Source organism: Cyprinodon tularosa, unplaced genomic scaffold (assembly GCF_016077235.1).
Source record: "Cyprinodon tularosa strain WSP-4 unplaced genomic scaffold, ASM1607723v1 ctg33, whole genome shotgun sequence".
Taxonomy (NCBI): Eukaryota; Metazoa; Chordata; class Actinopteri; order Cyprinodontiformes; family Cyprinodontidae; genus Cyprinodon; species Cyprinodon tularosa.
The window spans coordinates 3,431,099-3,450,993 of NW_024039041.1; the positions used below are offsets into that span (position 1 = coordinate 3,431,099).

Here is a 19,895-nt window from a genome sequence, read left to right on the forward strand (position 1 = left end):
CCTTTCTCCCTCTCCCACAAGAATCCCTCTCAGCGCTGCAGTCAGAGCCGCAGGATTTTAGTGAGGAGTTTACCCTCAGCGTCCAGACTGCAAATGAAGCGCGCATGCCCCGGGATTGACGGCGCAAATTGATCACAATAATTAAAATAGCCTGCGCTTTGTAAAGTGAAAAAAGTCGTAACATGCAACTTTTGTAAAAACAAATGAACATGGCACGGAAGCACCACTGTTATGACGCAGCACCTGAAAAGAAAACACGTTGGAGCCTTCAATGGCAGTGAAGAGAGCTGATCAGCAGGATGAGTAACCGTGTTTTTTTTCATTTTAAAGTGGGGAAACGTAAGTTAGTTTCTCAGGTAGCTCATCTGATGCTTTCCTTAGCTTGTTAGTAGGTTACAGACAGTGATAAGGTTGGCTTCTTATTTTACTTTTAATTTCATTTGAATTAGCTTAAGCAGCGTTTATATTTTCTTTATAAATAAATTAACTTGCAAATAATGAGGGCAAGGCTTTTAAAGTTTAAATCTTCTGGCAAAGATAAAGTAAAGAAGATCCTGCAATTTATGGAAGTAAAGCAGAATAAAATCCAGCAAGATCAGTAATATGTCAATTCATTATTTGCCACATTCCCATGTAAATATCTGTCTTTGGAGGATGTGTTTTTTAGCACCCCTAGTTCTCTCATTTTTATTCCAAATACAATTTATAATTTGAATCACAGGGCTATTTTTATCTCTAGGGTTCAGGATTTTCTCAAGTAGCAACTTTAACTGCTATACTTTCCTGTCTTAAAAGGCAGAACTCTTCTAGTCTAAAAAAACCTCATTTGTTGAAATGGGGGGGGGCTATTGTTTGAACCCCTTAGGGGCTTTTAAAAACAAAAATGCCTGTCTCTTTTTGCGCTTTATGAAACAAAGTAGCCTATATTTTGTGGATGTACAGCTACATTTCTCATGTAAGTTTGCGTAGTTTTAACACAAACATTTATTTTTCATATTGCACCAGTACAGTTAATGAGCAACCTGTACTTGTGTGCTTGTTTGTTCTGTCTAAAATGTTTATTTTGGAATGAAGAGGTTAATATAAAAAAAATATTTTGTGTCCGATTCATCGATTAATCGAAAAAATAATCGGCCGATTCATCGATTTTCAAAATAATCGTTAGTTGCAGCCCTAATCTCTAGCCTGATAAACCAGACTAAATGTGAGATTAAATGTGTAATTTAGTCTGGCCCCGATGAATGAGAAATCGGAAGATTGTTGAGAACAACCTGTTGTTTTTCAAACCATGTCTGTGCCTATTGGCCAACGCTCTGACCAATGAGCGCAACTGACTGTGACGTAGTATGCCAGAAAGCTGGTGGGAGAGTGTAAACCAGAGGTGGGCAATTCCAGTTCCTGAGGGCCGCTATTCTGCAATTTTTAAATGTGTCTTTGGTTCAGCACACCTGAATCAAATAATTAGATGATTGAGAGGACTCTGGAGGAAGTGACTGCATACTAAGGAGGTAACCGAGCCATTTAATTCAGGTGTGTTGGAGCAAGGATGGATCTAAAAGTTGCAGGATTCTGGCCCCCAGGAACTGGAATTGCCCACCCCTGGTGTAAACAAACAGCCTGTCAGTAAAACGGCGAATGCGTCCTTCTCAAAAATTAATGAGCGTAGATCCTCTTCCTGCTCACGTTTCAACTAAAATCCCAAGTCTAATCCTTCCAAAACTGATTCCAAAGCGGAGTCAAACGAGAACTGTTCAATAGTTGTTTCCACCCTCCTTGTGCTTTCTCCAGCATCGCGCAGCTTTGTCGTCACGCCCTCAAAACCCCGCCTGCTTTGCATCCAGGAATTCAAAACACATCTCTGCGTTGTGATTGGCCCGCCAGTTCTAGGGCCTGGGGCATTGTTCAAGGCTAGACCAAACTCTCAGGCAAAAATGCTTTTGGCTGCTGGCAGGTGGTACTAGTTTACTAGGCAAGGCAATCGAAGCATTTGCTAATTAAATTAGGTCAGGGTTGACCATATCATTTTTGGACTAAAGCAACCTGTTATCTTTTTATCAGTCAGCGGATTTCATTTGTGAAGGGAAAAGATGCATACTACCCCTCATTCATAGAGTAACTACAGGACTCAATGTTAACCATCGCCCGATCTCCCTGGGCAAGTAGTTTTTATTGTAGGGATAGTACAAATTTCATTGCATTTGTCCGCCGGGCAAGAGCAATGATTGCAAAAAAAATTATTTATCACTCAAAATTACTTTAAAATCACCGACATTCGATGAAAACGATTGCCGCGTTGCCGCGCCATTTTTGTTGTTTTGTACACATTCTCGCGTGATTTGAAAAAGCCGGGTGATTTTCCACCAGATGGCATGATTTTTGTTCACATAGCGGTAATTTTGATGTAGTTACCAAAACGTCAAATGGCTGCATTTATTTTGTCAGGGAAAACTAATCCTGAGTCAGTTAAAAGTCAAGGAATTCTGAAATTATGTAAGACTGTGGAAACCCTGAATAAAATAACTATGTATAATGATTCTCTAGAAAAGTCACATTATATTAATAGTATTATTTTGTATAAACATACCGTGACTCTTAAAATTAAAGTTATTCATTTGTGACATTGACTTCTGTCTTGTGATTTATCTTAAGTTTTTAACCTGTCAAATTTTTTTAGCTTTTAACATTACAGTTTATATTTTTCCAAGCACACAACAGTTTAAAGCAAAGTTTAGTTTGAAAAGAATGTGAAGGTAGGATTGAAGAGCATGTTAACATGGTAATGTGGGCTTGAGTTCATTATCTGACGCATGCATACACACACCAGGAACCTGTAAACTTAAAAAATACTGAATTACAAAAAACATTTAAAAAACAAACATGTTTCATTGATATATATTCAAAAATGAATATTAGGAACTATATTTATCAAACATTATACTGGGCAAGTAAAAATTGTTTCTGGGCAAATGAAATGTGAATGTCGGGCCAGTGGTAAAAATCCTTAACGTCAACCCCTGAACTGACACACAAAAAAACTTCTTTTGTATGTTGTTTGTGTTCACACCACCCCAAGGCCTTGCTGCCCCCTGCATGCCAAAAACACAGCAATGGTGAAGGAGTATTTTTGTCATTGTGAGTCAGATACCTCAACACCACTATAGCGTCTGTCTCACACAAGCACCACAAAGATCTCAAACTATTGTACCCAAGTGTTTAAAAACAAAGCTCTACCACAGTTTCTTACTCTGCAATTATGGGTCAAAGCTGAATGCTAGCAGGCGCCAGGCAGTTGCTTTATCCTCTTGAAATGAATGTCTAAAGCAAATATCGTCATTTTCACACTGACGAGCAGTGGTAAGCAAATTCTAACCCAGAGTCATGAGGTGAAAATGCTGATGCTGGACTATAGAAGCCTATCTGGAACTAAAAGGATAACGGCTGCATTTTCCCCTTTAATTAGTTTAATTGTTGACTCTTTGCAAATTCAGAAAAGCAAAAATAGAAAAACAAAAATGCAAATAAACAGACAGGGAATCATATGAAGAATTCAAACAACATAAGAAGAGAAACATACACTAAAATATTCTGTTTTTAAACACTTTTTACCTGCTTACATATAAACATATGCCCATAATAGTTTTCATCAAAACCCTAAATATTCTTTTAAAAATATTATTTGATTTAGTTTAAGGGTTTCTTTGTATGGTTTTTAATCCTTTGTTTTGGTTTTGCTTTGAGTGTGCCATGGAGATAAATTTAACGTTAAAATCATATTTAAAATGTCACTAAAAAGTCTGTATTTCTGTTTGTTTTTGTGACCAAAATATATTTTACCATTTCTGAGTATTGTGTATGATCTCTGACATATTGGTTATTTCAAAATAGAAATGTCTTTACCTGGTTATTTGCATCTGAATCGTATTTATATCCTAAACTGTCATTTAAGATCCACCATGCAGACTGACAGTATCTGTCTGAAAACGATGACAGAGGCACAGCTAAACTCGGCACAATGAATATGTGGCCTGAGCCGTACCAGATGGATAGGCCTCACTGTAGGCCTTTACTTTAACCCTCCGGCAATGACATGACTAATAGATAGCGCTATAAGGCAGCACCATGTGGTCCTGATCCTCCGCTCTGATGTAAGGGACAGACACTGGCAGTTGTTTGATGTAATGAGGCAAAAAGAGGCTCGTTTACCAGAACAGAGATGCAGTCTGAAAGCTTTCATGTGCAGCCTCATTCTGAATTTTCACAAAGACTAATTTTAAGCTGAAATCTTTTGTAAATCTGGCCCTGAATTTTAACTCTAAATTTAGCTTCATGATTTCAATCATTCAAGGCTTGATATCTAGTTGACAAATCTTTCTTTTTTTGGTTCTTGTAGGTGGCTTTGCGATTGTGTTCTTGGTGAAAACAAACCAGGGAGTGCGCTGTGCCCTGAAGAGGATGTACGTCAACAATGAGCATGATTTGCAGGTGTGCAAACGGGAGATTCAGATTATGGTGAGTATAGCTGTTCATTGCGTTTTGCTCCTGTGGATTTTTGTGTTGGTTAAAGCCACACATCCAGACAATGGCAAAGACAAAAGTATTTAGAGAGAAAAATACATTCAGGATGCTTTACTGATGCTGGATGTATTACAGAGAAAGTACAAATGAGCTTGTATTACATTATCTCAGAATGATCACATTGAGTATAAAAAAAAAAAAAATTAAGTACTGATGTTGTGCTTTGAACACAGGTCATAAATAAATATTTATGAAACGATTTAATGTTATTGAGTTTAAAAAGCCAATATGGTTTCCTTTTTCAACCAGCTGACTGGCAGTGTGCAATATCTGGTGGAGGAGGGGAGGCACCATGTTTCCAAACTTTCAGCCAATTAGGCATATTCACTGGCAGCTCTGTAAAAAGACTTTAGGAACCATACCTCACTGAGTGTTTGTGTAAGTGTAAAGCACATTGAGGATAAAATTTGTTATTATTTCTATTATATGACTGCTATTTAAGCTGTTTTCATGCAGTAACCTGGTATTCAGGATAATAATGGTTATGCTCATGCGTATAGCTGCCTATAAAATAAACTTTGCAGCAGTTTAATATTAAAGAAAACATAAAAAAGACATAGTTCCATAAAACTAAAATGACAAAAAGCTTCTCCAAATTAAATACTGAATGCTTTATTTGTTTAATGCTGCAGTCAAAATAAAAAATGTTATGACTAGAGACACCTTTTAATTGTTATGCAATGCTGCAAATGGGATTCATAGCCAGAACAGCTTCCCGCAGCATTCCTAGGTAATCTTATCCCACTCCCCACCAGCAAAGTCCAGCAATTCATCAGTTTTCCCAGCTTTGCTTGCTGCAACTGCATGTTTTTGAATACCATCAGAGATATTCAATAGAGTTCAAGCTGGGCAACCATAATGGCCACTTTAGTGTCTTCCAGGATGTTTTCTAAAATGAAATCTTGGCAGATTTTCAAAACTATTGTCCGGTTTAAAAGTCTAATGGAAGCTTCAGCTTCCCCACACGCCACTGATGCAACGATCCAAATAATCCCAATTTTGATTAAACACTTGACCGAATCCAAAACCTCTTTGAATAATGTATGTAGCTATGGACAAAGGTTTTATTTTTATCCTTTTTAATCCGTGTCTGTGAAAGTTACAAATCTCTACTATAAACTGACTCTATCTCAGAACAGCTGAGAACGTCTGCAGCCTTTGCTTACTTTCAACAGCTGTGAAATTGAATAATTGGAAAAATGCAAAGATCTTTAAAAGGAGTTGTGTTGTTTGAGCAAAATACCTTTTAACATTATTTCTATATAAATACCATAAAACTGAAGAATTTAGCCAAAAAAAAAAACTACTCAGCTAAGCTGAGAGTTAAACATTTTAATCAGTGTTATCTTGTTGATTTTTGGCCCATTTATTAATGGTGATGCTTCACTTGATTATAAATAGACATGAATGCTGTGATGTCATGTCCAAACTATTTGACTGGATGGCGATGTTGGAAAAGTCTGAAAGCCTTCTTTGAGTTTAGAGTTTGTACAGGACTCTGCATTCTTTATGGCAAGGAACACAGGAAGGAAGGAAGCAATGGTTTTTGAGATTACAAACAAGCCAGATTCTATCATCCGCCATCTCTCAGTGTAATCATACATGTTGTCGGTTTACGTCTGCTTCCTTAACCTTTGCTTCTCTCTTTCACTCTTCTCACACACAAAGACTGTGCTTCACCTCCAGCTGTAGTACTTGACATTTTTTTTCATTACCTAATAGACTCCTGACTTACCTTCTTTTGTAGGGAATAGCCTCAAGCTGCAGCTCTTAGCTTGCATCTGATTATCCCCACATCTTTAGCTAAAAACTATGTCAACATGTTTCTTTTATGTCACATGATTTCGTTTTTTTTTTTTTTTTTTTACAAATGACACTCCTGAACCTAATTTACACGACATCCGCTCCATTTCACCCTTCAATGAACTGCACAGTAAAGACTTTAATAATAATGAGAGAATTGACGGTGTCTTGTAAGGCTGCTGCTTACTCAGGAATCACAACAGGAAACCGAACGATCACAGCATATGCATATTTCGACATTATTAACTGCTCACATTAGATCAACTACTGATATACAGATATTAACGTAGGTAATCAAAACCTAACGGCTCAACATTAAATCCACAAATATAAGGTACAACTACACCCTCTCTGTGCTAAGGATACCCACCTATTGTAGAATATAACTTCTACAAATAGTCGAATGCCCAAAAACAAAAAGTTAAGTAGTTTTAAAGTCCATAGATGTTGTTGTAGTTTGACAAAGGTGTGATGTCTGGACACTGCTCAGTGCTGTTGTGGATTAGGGCTGGGCTATTAATTGCATTTGCAATATAATTACATTTTAATAAAACCCAATTTCAAATTGCATAAGCACTCCATTTTTGTCACATTAAAATCAACTAGCTGGCTTCCCAGCTAGTTGACATGGCTTCCCAGAGCAGAGCTGGAGGAGGTGTGCAGGGAGAGGGAAGTCTGGGAGTCTCTGCTGAGACTGCTGCCCCTACGACCGAGTCCCGGGAGAAGCTGGAGATGAAGAAGAGCACGAGTAAAACCCTAAATTTCTCACTCCAGCTCATTACTTGGCAGTAATATTCTTATGGTGGGGTTTTTTGCCACACAGATGGGAAAAGAGAGTTGAAGCTAGCACACAAATCCAGGTTAAAAATAATCTCAACTTGGATCAAATTGTTCAACCCTATTGTTGAAAATGTGAGTAAGAAGTTTGCAGTGCAGTGTAGTGAAGCTGGAGTTCGTTTCAATTGGGAGTAAATTTGGAGAGGAAGTGGACGGCTATTCTAGCAGGTTTTTTGTGCGTTATCTGTGCGTGTTGTTGTATTAATGATTGTGTATGTTTATTTTATTTTTTTTCCTCCTGCAGAAAGACCTGGTCGGCCACAAGAATATCGTTGGTTATCTGGACTCCAGTGTCACAGCTATGGGATCCCGAGACGTCTGGGAGGTTCTCATACTGATGGACTACTGCAAGGGTAAAGGGTTATACTTGCATCTTTGATTACTTTGTAACTCTAGATTCAGGTGTTATTTAATATGAGCAATGCTTTGCTTAAGATTGAAAAGCATTTAGCTTTTTCATTTTTTCAAGTATTTGTTGGGTTATGTGGCAAACTAAGTGAAACAAAAATCTTATAAGGTTCCTAAAATCATTCCAAAATCATTCTTGTAGACACTATTATTCTTTTTGCAGGTCTTTAGGGAAATGTCTCTACCAGGTTTGGATATCTAGATCTAAAATTAGTGAAACATCTTCATTACATAGTAGCTCAGTCTCAGTCAGATCAGATAAAAAAAAAAGCATCTTTGAACAATAATCTTGAAGATTCTAAAATTGGTTTTGGGGCTGGACTCTGAGTAGGTCATTCTACTCCATGAAAATGCTCTAAATGTAAATATGGGAAGGAGTATGCTTTTGATTAACCTTATTTAACTGTAAGTCTGCTTGTATGTTTACCGTTGTCACACTGCAGCACAACGCTGCCACCACTATTGGTAGTGTTATGTTCAGAATTGATGGGTAGTGTTTGTGTTGAAGGTACCTTAGCACCTTTTATCCACCTGTCTTCTGTACTCTAAATCAGCGGTCCCCAACCTTTTTTGCGCCACGGACCGGTAATATGTCAGACAGTTTTTTTTACGGACTGGCCTTTAAAGTGTGGGGGGGATAAATACGATTAAATAAAATGATACGACTGGCATAAAATTAAATACAAACTGCATAAAAATAAAACTCAGTTATGTTGAATTAGTGGGAGCCCTGAGCTTGTTTCTCCGAAACAAGCCGGTCCCATCTAGGCATAATCGGAGACAATGACACATTAAGTGTGCTCCTGATGTCCAGTCTGCTCCGTAGCTTTGTTTTGGTCGCTGTAACCGCAGAAAATCCCGCTTCACAAAGATAGGATGTTATAGATAGGATGCGTCTTGACCTGGTTTTGTACTGGGAAATCCATAATCGGAAAACAAAAATTTTCCTGATTTTCAGATAAAATCAGCGTGGATGTGGTACAATACAAAAACATATTCATATAATCGCATCTCTGGACACTTCCAATAAATCTCCCTCTTTATTATTGGTATTAATATATGCATGATATTTTGGCAATAAACCTGCTCTTAAACCACAAGGCAGCTATGACGAGGACAACAACACAACAGCTGAGGTACGCAGCTAAGTTGTAAACAGTACCACTCTTGACCAGGAAGTGGGAGGTTTGAGGTATTCCATCAGATCTTTATGGCTTTTTATTTTAATGCAATTTATTTGCATAATGACAATGAACTCTGGAATAGGGAAAATAACCATAAATACAATACTTCTGACCAAAATAAATGCTGCGAAGTCTCTAAATGTTGAAAAACAAAACCGAAAGGGGAGAGGGGCTGAATCAGGAAAGGACAGGGAAACTACTTCAAGGCACTATTGTGTCAGTATGGATGTAGCCAAAACAAACAGATTTTAATTAGAAAGCCTGAACAATTGTTATCTACATCATTAAATGCTGTTTTCAGGGGGGCAGGTGGTGAATCTGATGAATCAGAGACTTCAGACTGGCTTCACGGAGTCCGAGGTGCTTCAGATCTTCTGTGACACCTGTGATGCAGTATCTCGCCTGCATCAACGAAAGGCACCCATCGTCCACAGAGACCTCAAGGTGACGCCTTTAGACACTTTTAGTTTTTTTCTGACATGTCGACGTTGTTTTTATTTTAAGCTTTATAATTATTTTAACACAGACTTGGTTTCCCGTTGATTAAGCCCTAAAGGAAACACTGCTGGCAAGGTGAAGTCTTAAATACAGTGAATCTGAGCTCTGTGGACTTTAATGTGTAAATGGCTTGTAATGTACAACTCTGTACTACATACAGAGATGTACCTAGAGAGATGACATCCAATGTAATTGTGATCAGCTACCATTAGCAGCTCCTTCTATGCATCACCCTGCTGAAACATCCTTTGAAAAGCAATGATAAGTCTGTTGGTGTGAGAGGAAACTTCCTTTAATTATTCATTGGTCTAAGAGCAGATGAGAATAACTTTTAAGCGAGCTTGAAGTAACTTCACCTGCTGCCCATAGAGCCATGAAGCTGTATTGATTTTAAGTCCTCTCTCAGATATTTTGACATAAACTGAGACGCATCATTTTTGCAGCTGAGGTTTGTTCCAATTAATCGTGGAAGGTTTGTTATTTATCATTGCTTTGCAGTAATAAAAGTATTAGATTTTCATTCAGTATCTCTCAGCTTTGGGGGCTTTTAAATCTACCTAATGTTATCTCTAATGCACTTCTTGCAAAGATTAAATTCTGTTTTGTGGATCTCTGTTTAGAAAAACCCAAACTGTCCATGCATCTACAGGTGGAGAACATCTTGTTGCATGACAAAGGTCATTACGTGCTGTGTGACTTTGGCAGTGCCACCAACAAGTTCCAAAACCCACAGACCGAAGGGGTGGCAGCTGTAGAGGAAGAAATCAAAAAGTTTGTGCCTTTTAACATTTTAAATGTTTTATTTTTTATTATCTCTTCTTGTAAGTTATGTTGACTTATTTTAGTTAATGATTTTTACAGAGACTACACTAATTTATTGATTTCTGAAGGCATTAGATGGGATTTCATGTCAGGGTATAAAAATGTGCTGGTAAAGATGCAAACCTATATTTATATTTTTTTTCATTTCCTCCCTATATACAGTTATATGCTAAAGCTGCTTTCACACCAAACGCAGCAGGAGCAGCAGAAACAGCTAGTTTAAATGCAAAGTCAATGGTTGATGGGCGTCAAGACGCAGCAAAATGTCCTGCAGTGAGTTTTGAGCAGCAGACGCAGAGTGTCTGAGCAGCTTTTGCTGCTTGATGCGCCGCATCAACCAATCAGAGAAGCTGATCTAGGAGCTGGCAGGGAGACAAACACATCTAAATCAACTTAAAATGCAAAACATGTTCGCTTTTATTATCCTGGTGCCTGCAGTTTGGATTACAGACATGAAAACCGCTTTCCAGCCGCCGATGCAAACCGCAAGGAGGCGACCGGACCATAGGCTGCTGTTGAATAGGATTCCTACTGAAAGCGCACTGAGCGGCTCCGACAGAAATAGTATTGATGGTAATCTGGATGAACTGACTGCACAGATTAGGTTTTCAGGTGGATTCTCCCACTTAAAAACATATTAAAACTACTTTATTCCCACTGATCACAGCAAATATAGCTGCCAGGCAAGGAAAGGATAGGGTAGCTCTGCCCAATGCGCGTCAGGCCCACTTTTCCACCACGCAGCCAGAGCAGCAAAGCTGCTTCAGCCGCGTGTCAGAACTAAACTGGTACAAGCAGCAAAAAGGAAGCAGCAGACGCGTTTTTGCTGCTCCTTCTGCATTTGGTGTGAACGCAGCTTAAGTGTTGTTTAAGTATATAAAATCCCAGTTAAAAACATTAAAGTTTGTTGTTATACTGTGACAAAATACAGGCATACTTTCCTTTAACTTGTTCCTGCATGGCTGCTTTTTTTTATTGCAATTTAATAACATTGTCATGATTATTTCGTATGTTTCTTTTTTAAAACTCTCCTCAGGTACACCACACTATCATATCGAGCTCCAGAAATGGTGAACCTCTACAACAATAAGATCATAACCACAAAGGCGGATATCTGGGTGAGCAGAGATGAACGTCCTCTGTGGTGTTAGCACCTTGATCACTGTCCTGTTAAATTGCGTTATGTTCAGTTATAAATGAATCCATAAAATCGACAACTTAGTCATGTTGATTGGGTCTAATTGTGTTGAATAATTTAGGAATCTTTTTTGCGCTTCTGGTTTTGGAATTATGTTTCTGGACTTAATTCCCTCTGTTCTGTCCCTGGGTGTGCATGTGGTTTTTTTTTTTATTTCTCCAGGCGCTGGGCTGTTTGCTCTACAAGTTGTGCTTCTTCACCCTCCCCTTTGGTGAAAGCCAGGTGGCCATCTGTGATGGCAGTTTCACTATTCCAGATAACTCTCGCTACTCTTACGATCTTCATTGCCTCATTCGTTAGTACCTGTCAAATGATATCCACTGCTCTTAGTCCAGAGTTTTTGGTTTTATTTCCTTCTTTTTTTATTGTATTTTGATTTTTTTTTTACACATTTTTTTTAGGGTATATGCTGGAGCCAGACCCTGACAAAAGACCTGATATTTACCAGGTGTCCTACTTTGCTTTTAAACTAGCTCAGCGAACCTGCCCTGTTCAGAATGTGAAGGTCAGTCTCTGTCTCTCTCTACAACAAATATTTTGCACAAGTTCTGGAAAGAAATGTCTGAAACGAATAGGTTAGGATTTCTATAGTATTTTGTTAAAAGTTTTTAGCAGTTATGATCTTACCAGTTGGTTCTGGAGGCTGGAGCCAGCGACCGAAGCAGAATTTAAAAATTATTGTAAAAGGTTTCTAATCTCAAAATCATCTTTGCAATATACAATTACCCCGTTTTTTTGAATTTTTAAAATATCCTCAGGTTTACATTATTATTTAGTTCTACACTTGTGTAACTCATTATTTATACAGGAAGTGAAGGTAGAGGGCAGTATGCCATCAGTGATCTTTCACTGAAAATACAGCATGTAAGCAATTTTTATCACATTCACTGCTTGATTTAAAAGTAAGGTGAATGCTATCTTTTTTTACACTGCTTAAGTTTGTTAACTCTTTTAGTTAACTAGAAAGTCGAATACATTATCAGTTATTTATCAACAGTTTATCATTCTCATGTGTCTAACTCTGATTTATAATCTTTAACTTAGTGTGAGTGAGGAAAGGACAAACAAGGACAGCAAACAAAGGGTTCAGAACCAGCTTTAATCTTCCAGCTTTTAAAACCAGAATAGCCTCAACAGAACTACAGAGTTCCTTATGATATTCCAAAGCCAGCTTCTTATCTCTGCTCCCATGGCTCCCTCTGTCGACTGGAGCGCAGTCTCTGCTAAACAGTTTTGTTTGCCTGGAAAGTCACTCTGACTGGCACAGTGTCTGCTCTTTTGCAGGCGTTGGATCTCTGGAGGATCCTCATCTTTGGAGCAGAGTGTGATACTTACCCTAGTAAAAAAAAACGCTATGCGACACGGCACATATTCAAGACCTGGATGATGAAAAAGCATCTTGTAGGATCTTTAGATTAAATAGATAAATGTAAAGTAGCATTTGGTTTAAGCTAATTTTGGAGACTGGATCTGCAAACCAGTCCTCTCACTAACCTCAGCAGGCTAAATCCTCTTAATAGATATTAGTATCTTCAGTCCTCAGACTCAGCAGCTCCTCTGGAACTTATGCATCCAGGAGAGGATTTATTATGAAGGACCGTTCAGCAAATGGCAGGAAGAATTTGGTCAATATGATCTATACTGTGTTAAAGAGCCAGTAAATATATATATTCTACTAGTTTTGAAACCACTTCAGTTTATTAAAAAAACCTTTACTCGCTCAAAAAATGTCAAAAAGCCAGACACAACAAGTATTTACATTTAGTGTCACCACATCAATGGCAAACGGTATTCAAACTTACAAATAATGGATTAGTCTAAAGCTTGTTTGACTTTTTAAATCAGTTACATTTAATTATCAGCTTTACTTAAACATGTCTGGGTTAATCTTAAGCTGTGCCTTTTGGCTTTCACATTAACTAATTAACTAAAACACCCGATGAGTTCACGAAGACAGGCAACATGAAAATCTCTGGTCCCTACCTGCCTAAAGTATTTTAACATAAAAGTAGACCCATCAATTAAAGTTAGCTGAATAAAGCAAGTATTTATTTATTGTTACTAGGGACAGATTTATATATTATTAATTGTAATCCTTTCTTTCTAAGAAGACATGTCAAGACCCTTTTTTTAGGTTGTGGCTTTCGAGTCATCCAGTGATCCTGTTATCTGCTTATTTGAGGCTAATTTGCTCATGTAAAAAAAAAAAAAAATGTATAAATAGAATTTTTTTTCATATACATATTCTTGTACTTTCACTTTGGCTATTTTAACCATTTTACAGAAAGAATGGACAAGGTTTCCATAAAACACTGTTTTCATACAACCCAAGCCATCAGATCTTGATTTATACTATGAACCTTTTACTAAAATCTAGCTTCAAAAGTCTTCAATGAATGGCAATAGCCTTTATTTTTCTTGGTTTCATTATGTAAGTTCTGTCCAGATTTCCTTGACAAGATTTGATTTTTCCTCCATAAACTAGAATTCTTCAATCCCTTCCACACTTCCTGAGCCAATCAAAGCGAGCGAAGCTGCTGCAGCGAAGAAGAGCCAGACTAAGTCCAGGCAAGCATGACCTCATTACTTTGTAATACCCTTAAAGCTGTAGTGACACCACGTTTTGTGGAACTAATTACTCCCAGTTAATACATATCCTGATACTCATTATACAATTATGTTAACTGTGTTTTGCATGATTAATTTAAAGAGAATTATGCTTCTTTTTTTTCATCAGACTCACAGATCCAATTCCCACCACTGAAACCTCCATCACGCCTCGTCAGAGGCCCAAAGCCGTTCACACCCAGGCGGCCTCTGGGATCCTTCCCATTCAGCCTGCTGCTCTCACCCCTCGCAAGCGGGCTAATCTCTCTGGGGCTGCAGCTCAGCCTGTGGGTACGTGCTTTACTCCGCCGTTATTTTTTTTAATTATTATTATGACAAGAAACATTTTCTATCAAAATTTATCTAGATGCATGAATCCTCCAACATCAGTTTAAAAAAGTTATGTGCTGTGGTTCTTAATAGGAACAGATGAAGTGTTTACAGGGATGCATTTAAAAGTATAAAGCAAACATCCACTGCAATTATTCTCTGCTTCTTTTTGTAATCTCTGTTTCTGCTTCAGCTGATATCAGATTCGAGTTATAAGGTGTTGACTGATCATTTGATTCTCCTTTAGAGATTTCCATTACTATGAATGTGAATATTTCAGTATTTGCAGCTTCATGTGAAACTGTACAATTGTGCATGATGGAAAATGATCTTGATGCTGTTGAGTGATGTGCTGTGTATCCATTTTGCAGGAGTCAGTTTAAACCTCTCCCGACCAGCTGCAGCTCTCCAGTCCCAGAAGGCACAGACGTCAGCTCAGCCCTTCATTCAAACACAAACCAGCTCAAGTCAGGCTGCAGTGCTGCAGAAGCAGGTACAAGTGCAGTCCTGAATTTCAATCCTGAAAATCCAAATTTTGTTTTCCTATTGTGAGAAAAAACAGTTGGAAATAATAAATCGTCTTCATCATTTTATAGGGATTATGTAGATATGTTGTTTCTTGAATATACCAGGCCTGATTGTTTCTTCTTGAGTGAAACCAAATTGTGTGCCTTGTATTTGTGCATCAGAGTGTTCAGCCAGCTGCAGCTGCTGGAGCAGAGACCACAGCATCGCAAGTGGCCAGGGCAGACGCTGCAGCAGCAGCACAGCCAACATCCGAGCAACAGGCCTCTCCGTCTGTGGTCAGCTCTGCTCCCACACAGAAAGCACTGACTCCGCCCAGCCCGGCGGCGCCTCAGCGCCCAGCTCGTCGAAAACAGCCAGCTCAGGCTCAGCAGCCAGTGGTTCCACCTTCGCCGAGCAAACCGACACCAGGGCAACCAGCAGCAGCTCAGCCGCAGGAGAAACCAGCTCCAACTGAATCCGTTCCCACTGAGACCAGTCAAAAAACAGCTCAGACTGTAATTTACCTCTATCCTTTAAAGCTGATGGACTTTACATATTCATCATACATTACATTTGCTGACATTTGATAGTATAGTTATTTTTAATTTATTATTTTTTTTACCAGACTCCACCTGCGACATCTGAGGACCGAGATGACAAACGTTTGCCGAGCGACGCAGCAGCAAATGTTGCTGCAGCCCCAGTCATTGACTCTACACAGCCACTGCAAGGAGCTAATGGAGGCGATGCAGTCAGTCAGTAAGTGCCATTTTAATGAAATAAAGGTTTCAAAGCCTCATTCAGTTAAATTCAATATATTTATTTAGCACCAATTCACGAGAAATGTAATTTCAAGGCACTTTACAGAGTCAAGAATCGAATCATGCAGACAGACTGGATAAAAAATGTTCCATCTAAACCTGGTACTGTGTGACCAAGCATAAGGAGCAGGTTCCTGTTGTTGTTGTTGTTGTGTGCAGTTCTCTAACACACAATTGAAACCCCTGTTTATTTGGAGAATTACTGTTAACTAATGTACCTGTCACTTAAACCATCTAGTTCCAAAGATAACATAAAACAATTACCAGAGATCATCTATTGTATTTATTAATGTTGCACCATTTAAGGATATTAACAGACTTTCCGACAGTACAGAATGTATTATCTTTAAGTGTGTATTAAGAGGCATTCCTGAACCCATCAAATATTTGAGCAAACACCTATCTCTATACTTTTTTATAATTAGTGTAAAATGCAAACATAGTTTATACAATATCTGTCCTAACTTCTACAGTATTCTTCATATATACATATGAGGAAAAAACTAGTGTAATGCACAAATTGAAATTTAAGTATAAAATTTTCCTACAAAATCATTTTAGAAACTAGGAATGTCCTGATCTGATATTAGTAGAAATTGATCTAATATCAGCCAAAAAAAAGTGAAATATCAATTAATGGCCTACATATAAACCTCTGGTATAAGCATGCTGATAGAAACAGTTCCTCTACCCACACCTGTTTAAAGTTTATGGAACCTCTAGTTAATAATTAACAGCTGTTCTCACAACTATTGTTTTAAATTATTGTTTCAGTAATATAATTTAATCAAACCTTTTTATAATATGTCACACTACAAAATAAGCTTTTAGCCTTTCACACAAACCTCCGCAGACTGTGCTCACACTGTTAGCTGTACAGCGTCTGCATAGACATTTCGGCCCTCATGGTTGATCATTACTATTCCTGTTTCTCATGACAAATGCCATCAACTCCCACACTGTCATGGAATCATTTGACGAGTTCGACTTCTAGCTTTACAAAAATCAAAGAAACAAAGTCTAGCTGGGTGCTTTGCATTGTTTCCTCTCTACAAGAGCACCAGCCGCACACCTGTCGGGGCGATAAATAAAGAGGCTGAGATGCTGTGGGTCTTTAAGACTGGCTGCTCTGAGCAATGATTCACTGCCAGCTATTGTTCATGTGACATTTAAAATGGTTCAGTATGAATATTTTTTGATTTCTTGTTGAATACTATGAACACTGGAGAGCTACATTCCAGCCGAGCAGCTAAGTGAGACACCTCCTATGCAGTCGTGAAAAGTTTGGTCTGTGCAAACCTATCCATGCAGATACCAACTTTAGTTGAGTTGAGACATTCACAAATACCTGTTTGCACATGGAGCAAAATGGGCAGAAACTATATATACATCTGTTTTTAGATTTTTTTATTTATTTTTTATTTTTTTCTTATAGATCACCTGCATCTCAACAAAACACAGTTGACCCTGTTCAGCCGAGCGTTTGCGATCCAACAAAGGACCAAAACAAAGTTACAACCCCTGGTTCTACATCTGGTTCCAACAACATCTCCTCAAAGCCAGCTTGGAACCCGTTTGACGACGACAGCTTCTCCAAATTCACAGCTGAGGAATTCAAAACTGATGACAAAAATACTGCAGGTAGAATTTATACATGGAGTTTGGTTCAGATGCTACAGATGCTGATGCTATACAGGACTGATTTGAGATTGGAACTGAAAGACGGCATTGTATCATTAAAGGAATAGTACACCCAAAACATGATTAGCCTTCATTTTCTACTCACCCCCATGCCGAACAACACTCTGGAGTACTTTTTTGATATCTCAAATGCATCTGGAGATCTGGGAGGCTTCTTGCTGTCTGATGACATTCAAATAATGGAGGTCTGTGGCGCCTGAGGCAGAAAGGTATAGGATTTCCTAAAAGCGCGTTCACGAGTCTACGGAAACCGCGGCAGACCAAACCAGACGAAAGTGCACATTCAGCGTCTGCTCTGCCGATAATGCAAGCGTAGAAGAAGAAATGTGCTGTTTACCTGTGCAAAGAAAGAAACAACGAAAGAAAAATGTCTGAGGACTTCAGTGTTGAGGAAGAGCATGAGTTCTTTGCCGAGCTGAATGCGCACTTTCGTCTGGTTTGGTCTGCCGCGGTTTCCGTAGACTCGTGAACGCGCTTTTAGGAAATCCTATACACTACTGTTTATGCTCTAAAAACATTCTAAATGACTTTGTTTCGAGTAAATTATGGACGCTACCCACTCAGGACACTTGGAATACATTGGACGAGCAGTATGGAGGAATATTGACACGTTTTTTTGTGGACTTTTATGGACCTTTCTGCCTCGGGCACCATAGACCTCCATTATTTGAATGTCAGCAGACAGCAAGAAGCCTCCCAGATCTCCAGATGCATTTGAGATATCAAAAAAGTACTCCAGAGTGTTGTTCAGCATGGGGGTGAGTAGAAAATGAAGGCTAATCATGTTTTGGGTGTACTATTCCTTTAAGGTTAAATTCTTTTTAGTTTTACTTTAACAAAACGATTAAATTCATATTTTCTTTCTTTAATGACAGATATGCCATCAGAGACTGAGACAGCCTCCTCTGAAGAGCTGATTCCAGGTCTGCAGACCGCCTCTTTGGAAAACACTCCTCAAGGGACTGGTATTTACAAACTCCAGTATTTTCTACTTGCTTATAATTTTGGACCTGCACCCGTCAGATCCTTCACTGCTTTGAAATTGTGTTTTGATGTAAAGTGACAGTCCAGAGATGAGAACTTGAAACGTCTCCATCAATGGTGTAACGACACAACAATAGGCCCATAAGCAACATTGTCTGGGTGGGCCCCATATGAAGTACAACACGTGATAAAGGTTTAGGATACGGCGACAGTTCCATCAATAGGCCAGGAAGATACAATTATGCAATTCTCAGTAGTATATGATCACACATCACACACGGAAAAATAGTGACTAGGCACCTTGAATGGAACCATTTGTGACAGCGCACCACCACATGTTACAGACATCCCAAGTAACAAAAACTGATTGATTTCTGGAATCCGCTTAAGTACCTCTTTTTTTTTTGTATCCATCGTCGCTAACTAGGGGTGGATATTGCCAAAGAAGTCACGATTCGATTCGAATCACGATTCACAGGCCACGATGCGATTCTATCACGATGCATCACGATACTTGAATTATTGCGATGCATTGCAATATTTTCTCCTCCATGTTTTGTTTTTGAATGACTCGGCACAGTATCCCGCTGCCGGAAATGCTTGTGACACAAGGCAGCGTGCGTCAACATATTTGCAGCAACATCTACTGGACTGGAAGTTGTATTACACTTGTTTTTGGCTGATGTTTGCCAACCATTCATGCAATTTTATTTATTCATTTTTTTAAATTAATAATCGATACTTGGTGTCAAGAATCGATGCAATAGATCACGAAAATTAGAATCACAATGCATCATCATGACGATTATTTTGCACACCCCTATCGCTAACCAGTGTTGGGCAAGCTACTTGTCCAGTGTAGTGAGCTAAGCTATCAGTTACTTAACAATAAATTAAGCTTCACTACACCAAAGCTACCACCTAAAGAATTATAGCAAGCTAAGTTACACAAATGTGTTAAAAGTAGCTTAACTACATCAGAAGCTACTTAACGTTGTACCAACCTAATATCAATTCAAAATGAGTCTGATACACTAGTTAAAACATTTATTAAAGATCAGCCAATGACATAACACAGTGTAAACATTGCTTTATGATCAGCACATTAAAATAAAAACTGAAGTAATTACTTATAGACAAACTAGTAAACAATCTGATGTTATTAGAACCAAATTAAAGGTATTGTGTATTGTTCTACACATCGAGACATGGCTATGAGTTTGCATTAAATGGTTATCTCTAGGGAAAACAAAACCCTACAAAAGGCATCTTATTTCTTTAGGGTCTCCCTTAGAGAAAACTTCTTCAGACCTCAATTAAACAGTCGATTCAAGTTACAAATGAAACTGTTTACAAAAAAGGTGAAAAAATAAAGAAGCTAATTAAGTGATACATATATTTATGCCTCACCATATAATTTAATTTCTACCTACATATTTATTCATTGTATTTTTGGGGGCAATTAATTGAATGCTTATTTATTTATTTATTGAGCATTTATTTATTTATGTATTTATTTTATATACGGTAGATCTGTTCCTCCATAAATAAAAAAAAATCTTATCTGTGCAAAGCCTAAAAACAGATTTATGCAAACATCCTGTCAGGTAAACTAGGCCA

General features: G+C 38.3%; 1 protein-coding gene across 1 annotated transcript in view; it reads left to right on the forward strand.

The window, feature by feature from the left end:
- LOC119789031 (AP2-associated protein kinase 1-like) overlaps positions 1-19,895 on the forward strand; it is a 44,092-nt gene that overhangs the window by 2,136 nt on the left and 22,061 nt on the right. Inside the window, exons 2-15 of the mRNA XM_038293782.1 lie at positions 4,391-4,509; positions 7,460-7,568; positions 9,109-9,251; positions 9,955-10,076; positions 11,164-11,245; positions 11,488-11,620; positions 11,727-11,830; positions 13,811-13,893; positions 14,063-14,223; positions 14,634-14,755; positions 14,952-15,284; positions 15,395-15,528; positions 17,026-17,231; positions 18,167-18,256. Coding sequence (XP_038149710.1) covers positions 4,391-4,509; positions 7,460-7,568; positions 9,109-9,251; positions 9,955-10,076; positions 11,164-11,245; positions 11,488-11,620; positions 11,727-11,830; positions 13,811-13,893; positions 14,063-14,223; positions 14,634-14,755; positions 14,952-15,284; positions 15,395-15,528; positions 17,026-17,231; positions 18,167-18,256 — 1,941 coding nt within the window. The remainder of the gene's footprint in view (positions 1-4,390; positions 4,510-7,459; positions 7,569-9,108; positions 9,252-9,954; positions 10,077-11,163; positions 11,246-11,487; positions 11,621-11,726; positions 11,831-13,810; positions 13,894-14,062; positions 14,224-14,633; positions 14,756-14,951; positions 15,285-15,394; positions 15,529-17,025; positions 17,232-18,166; positions 18,257-19,895) is intronic.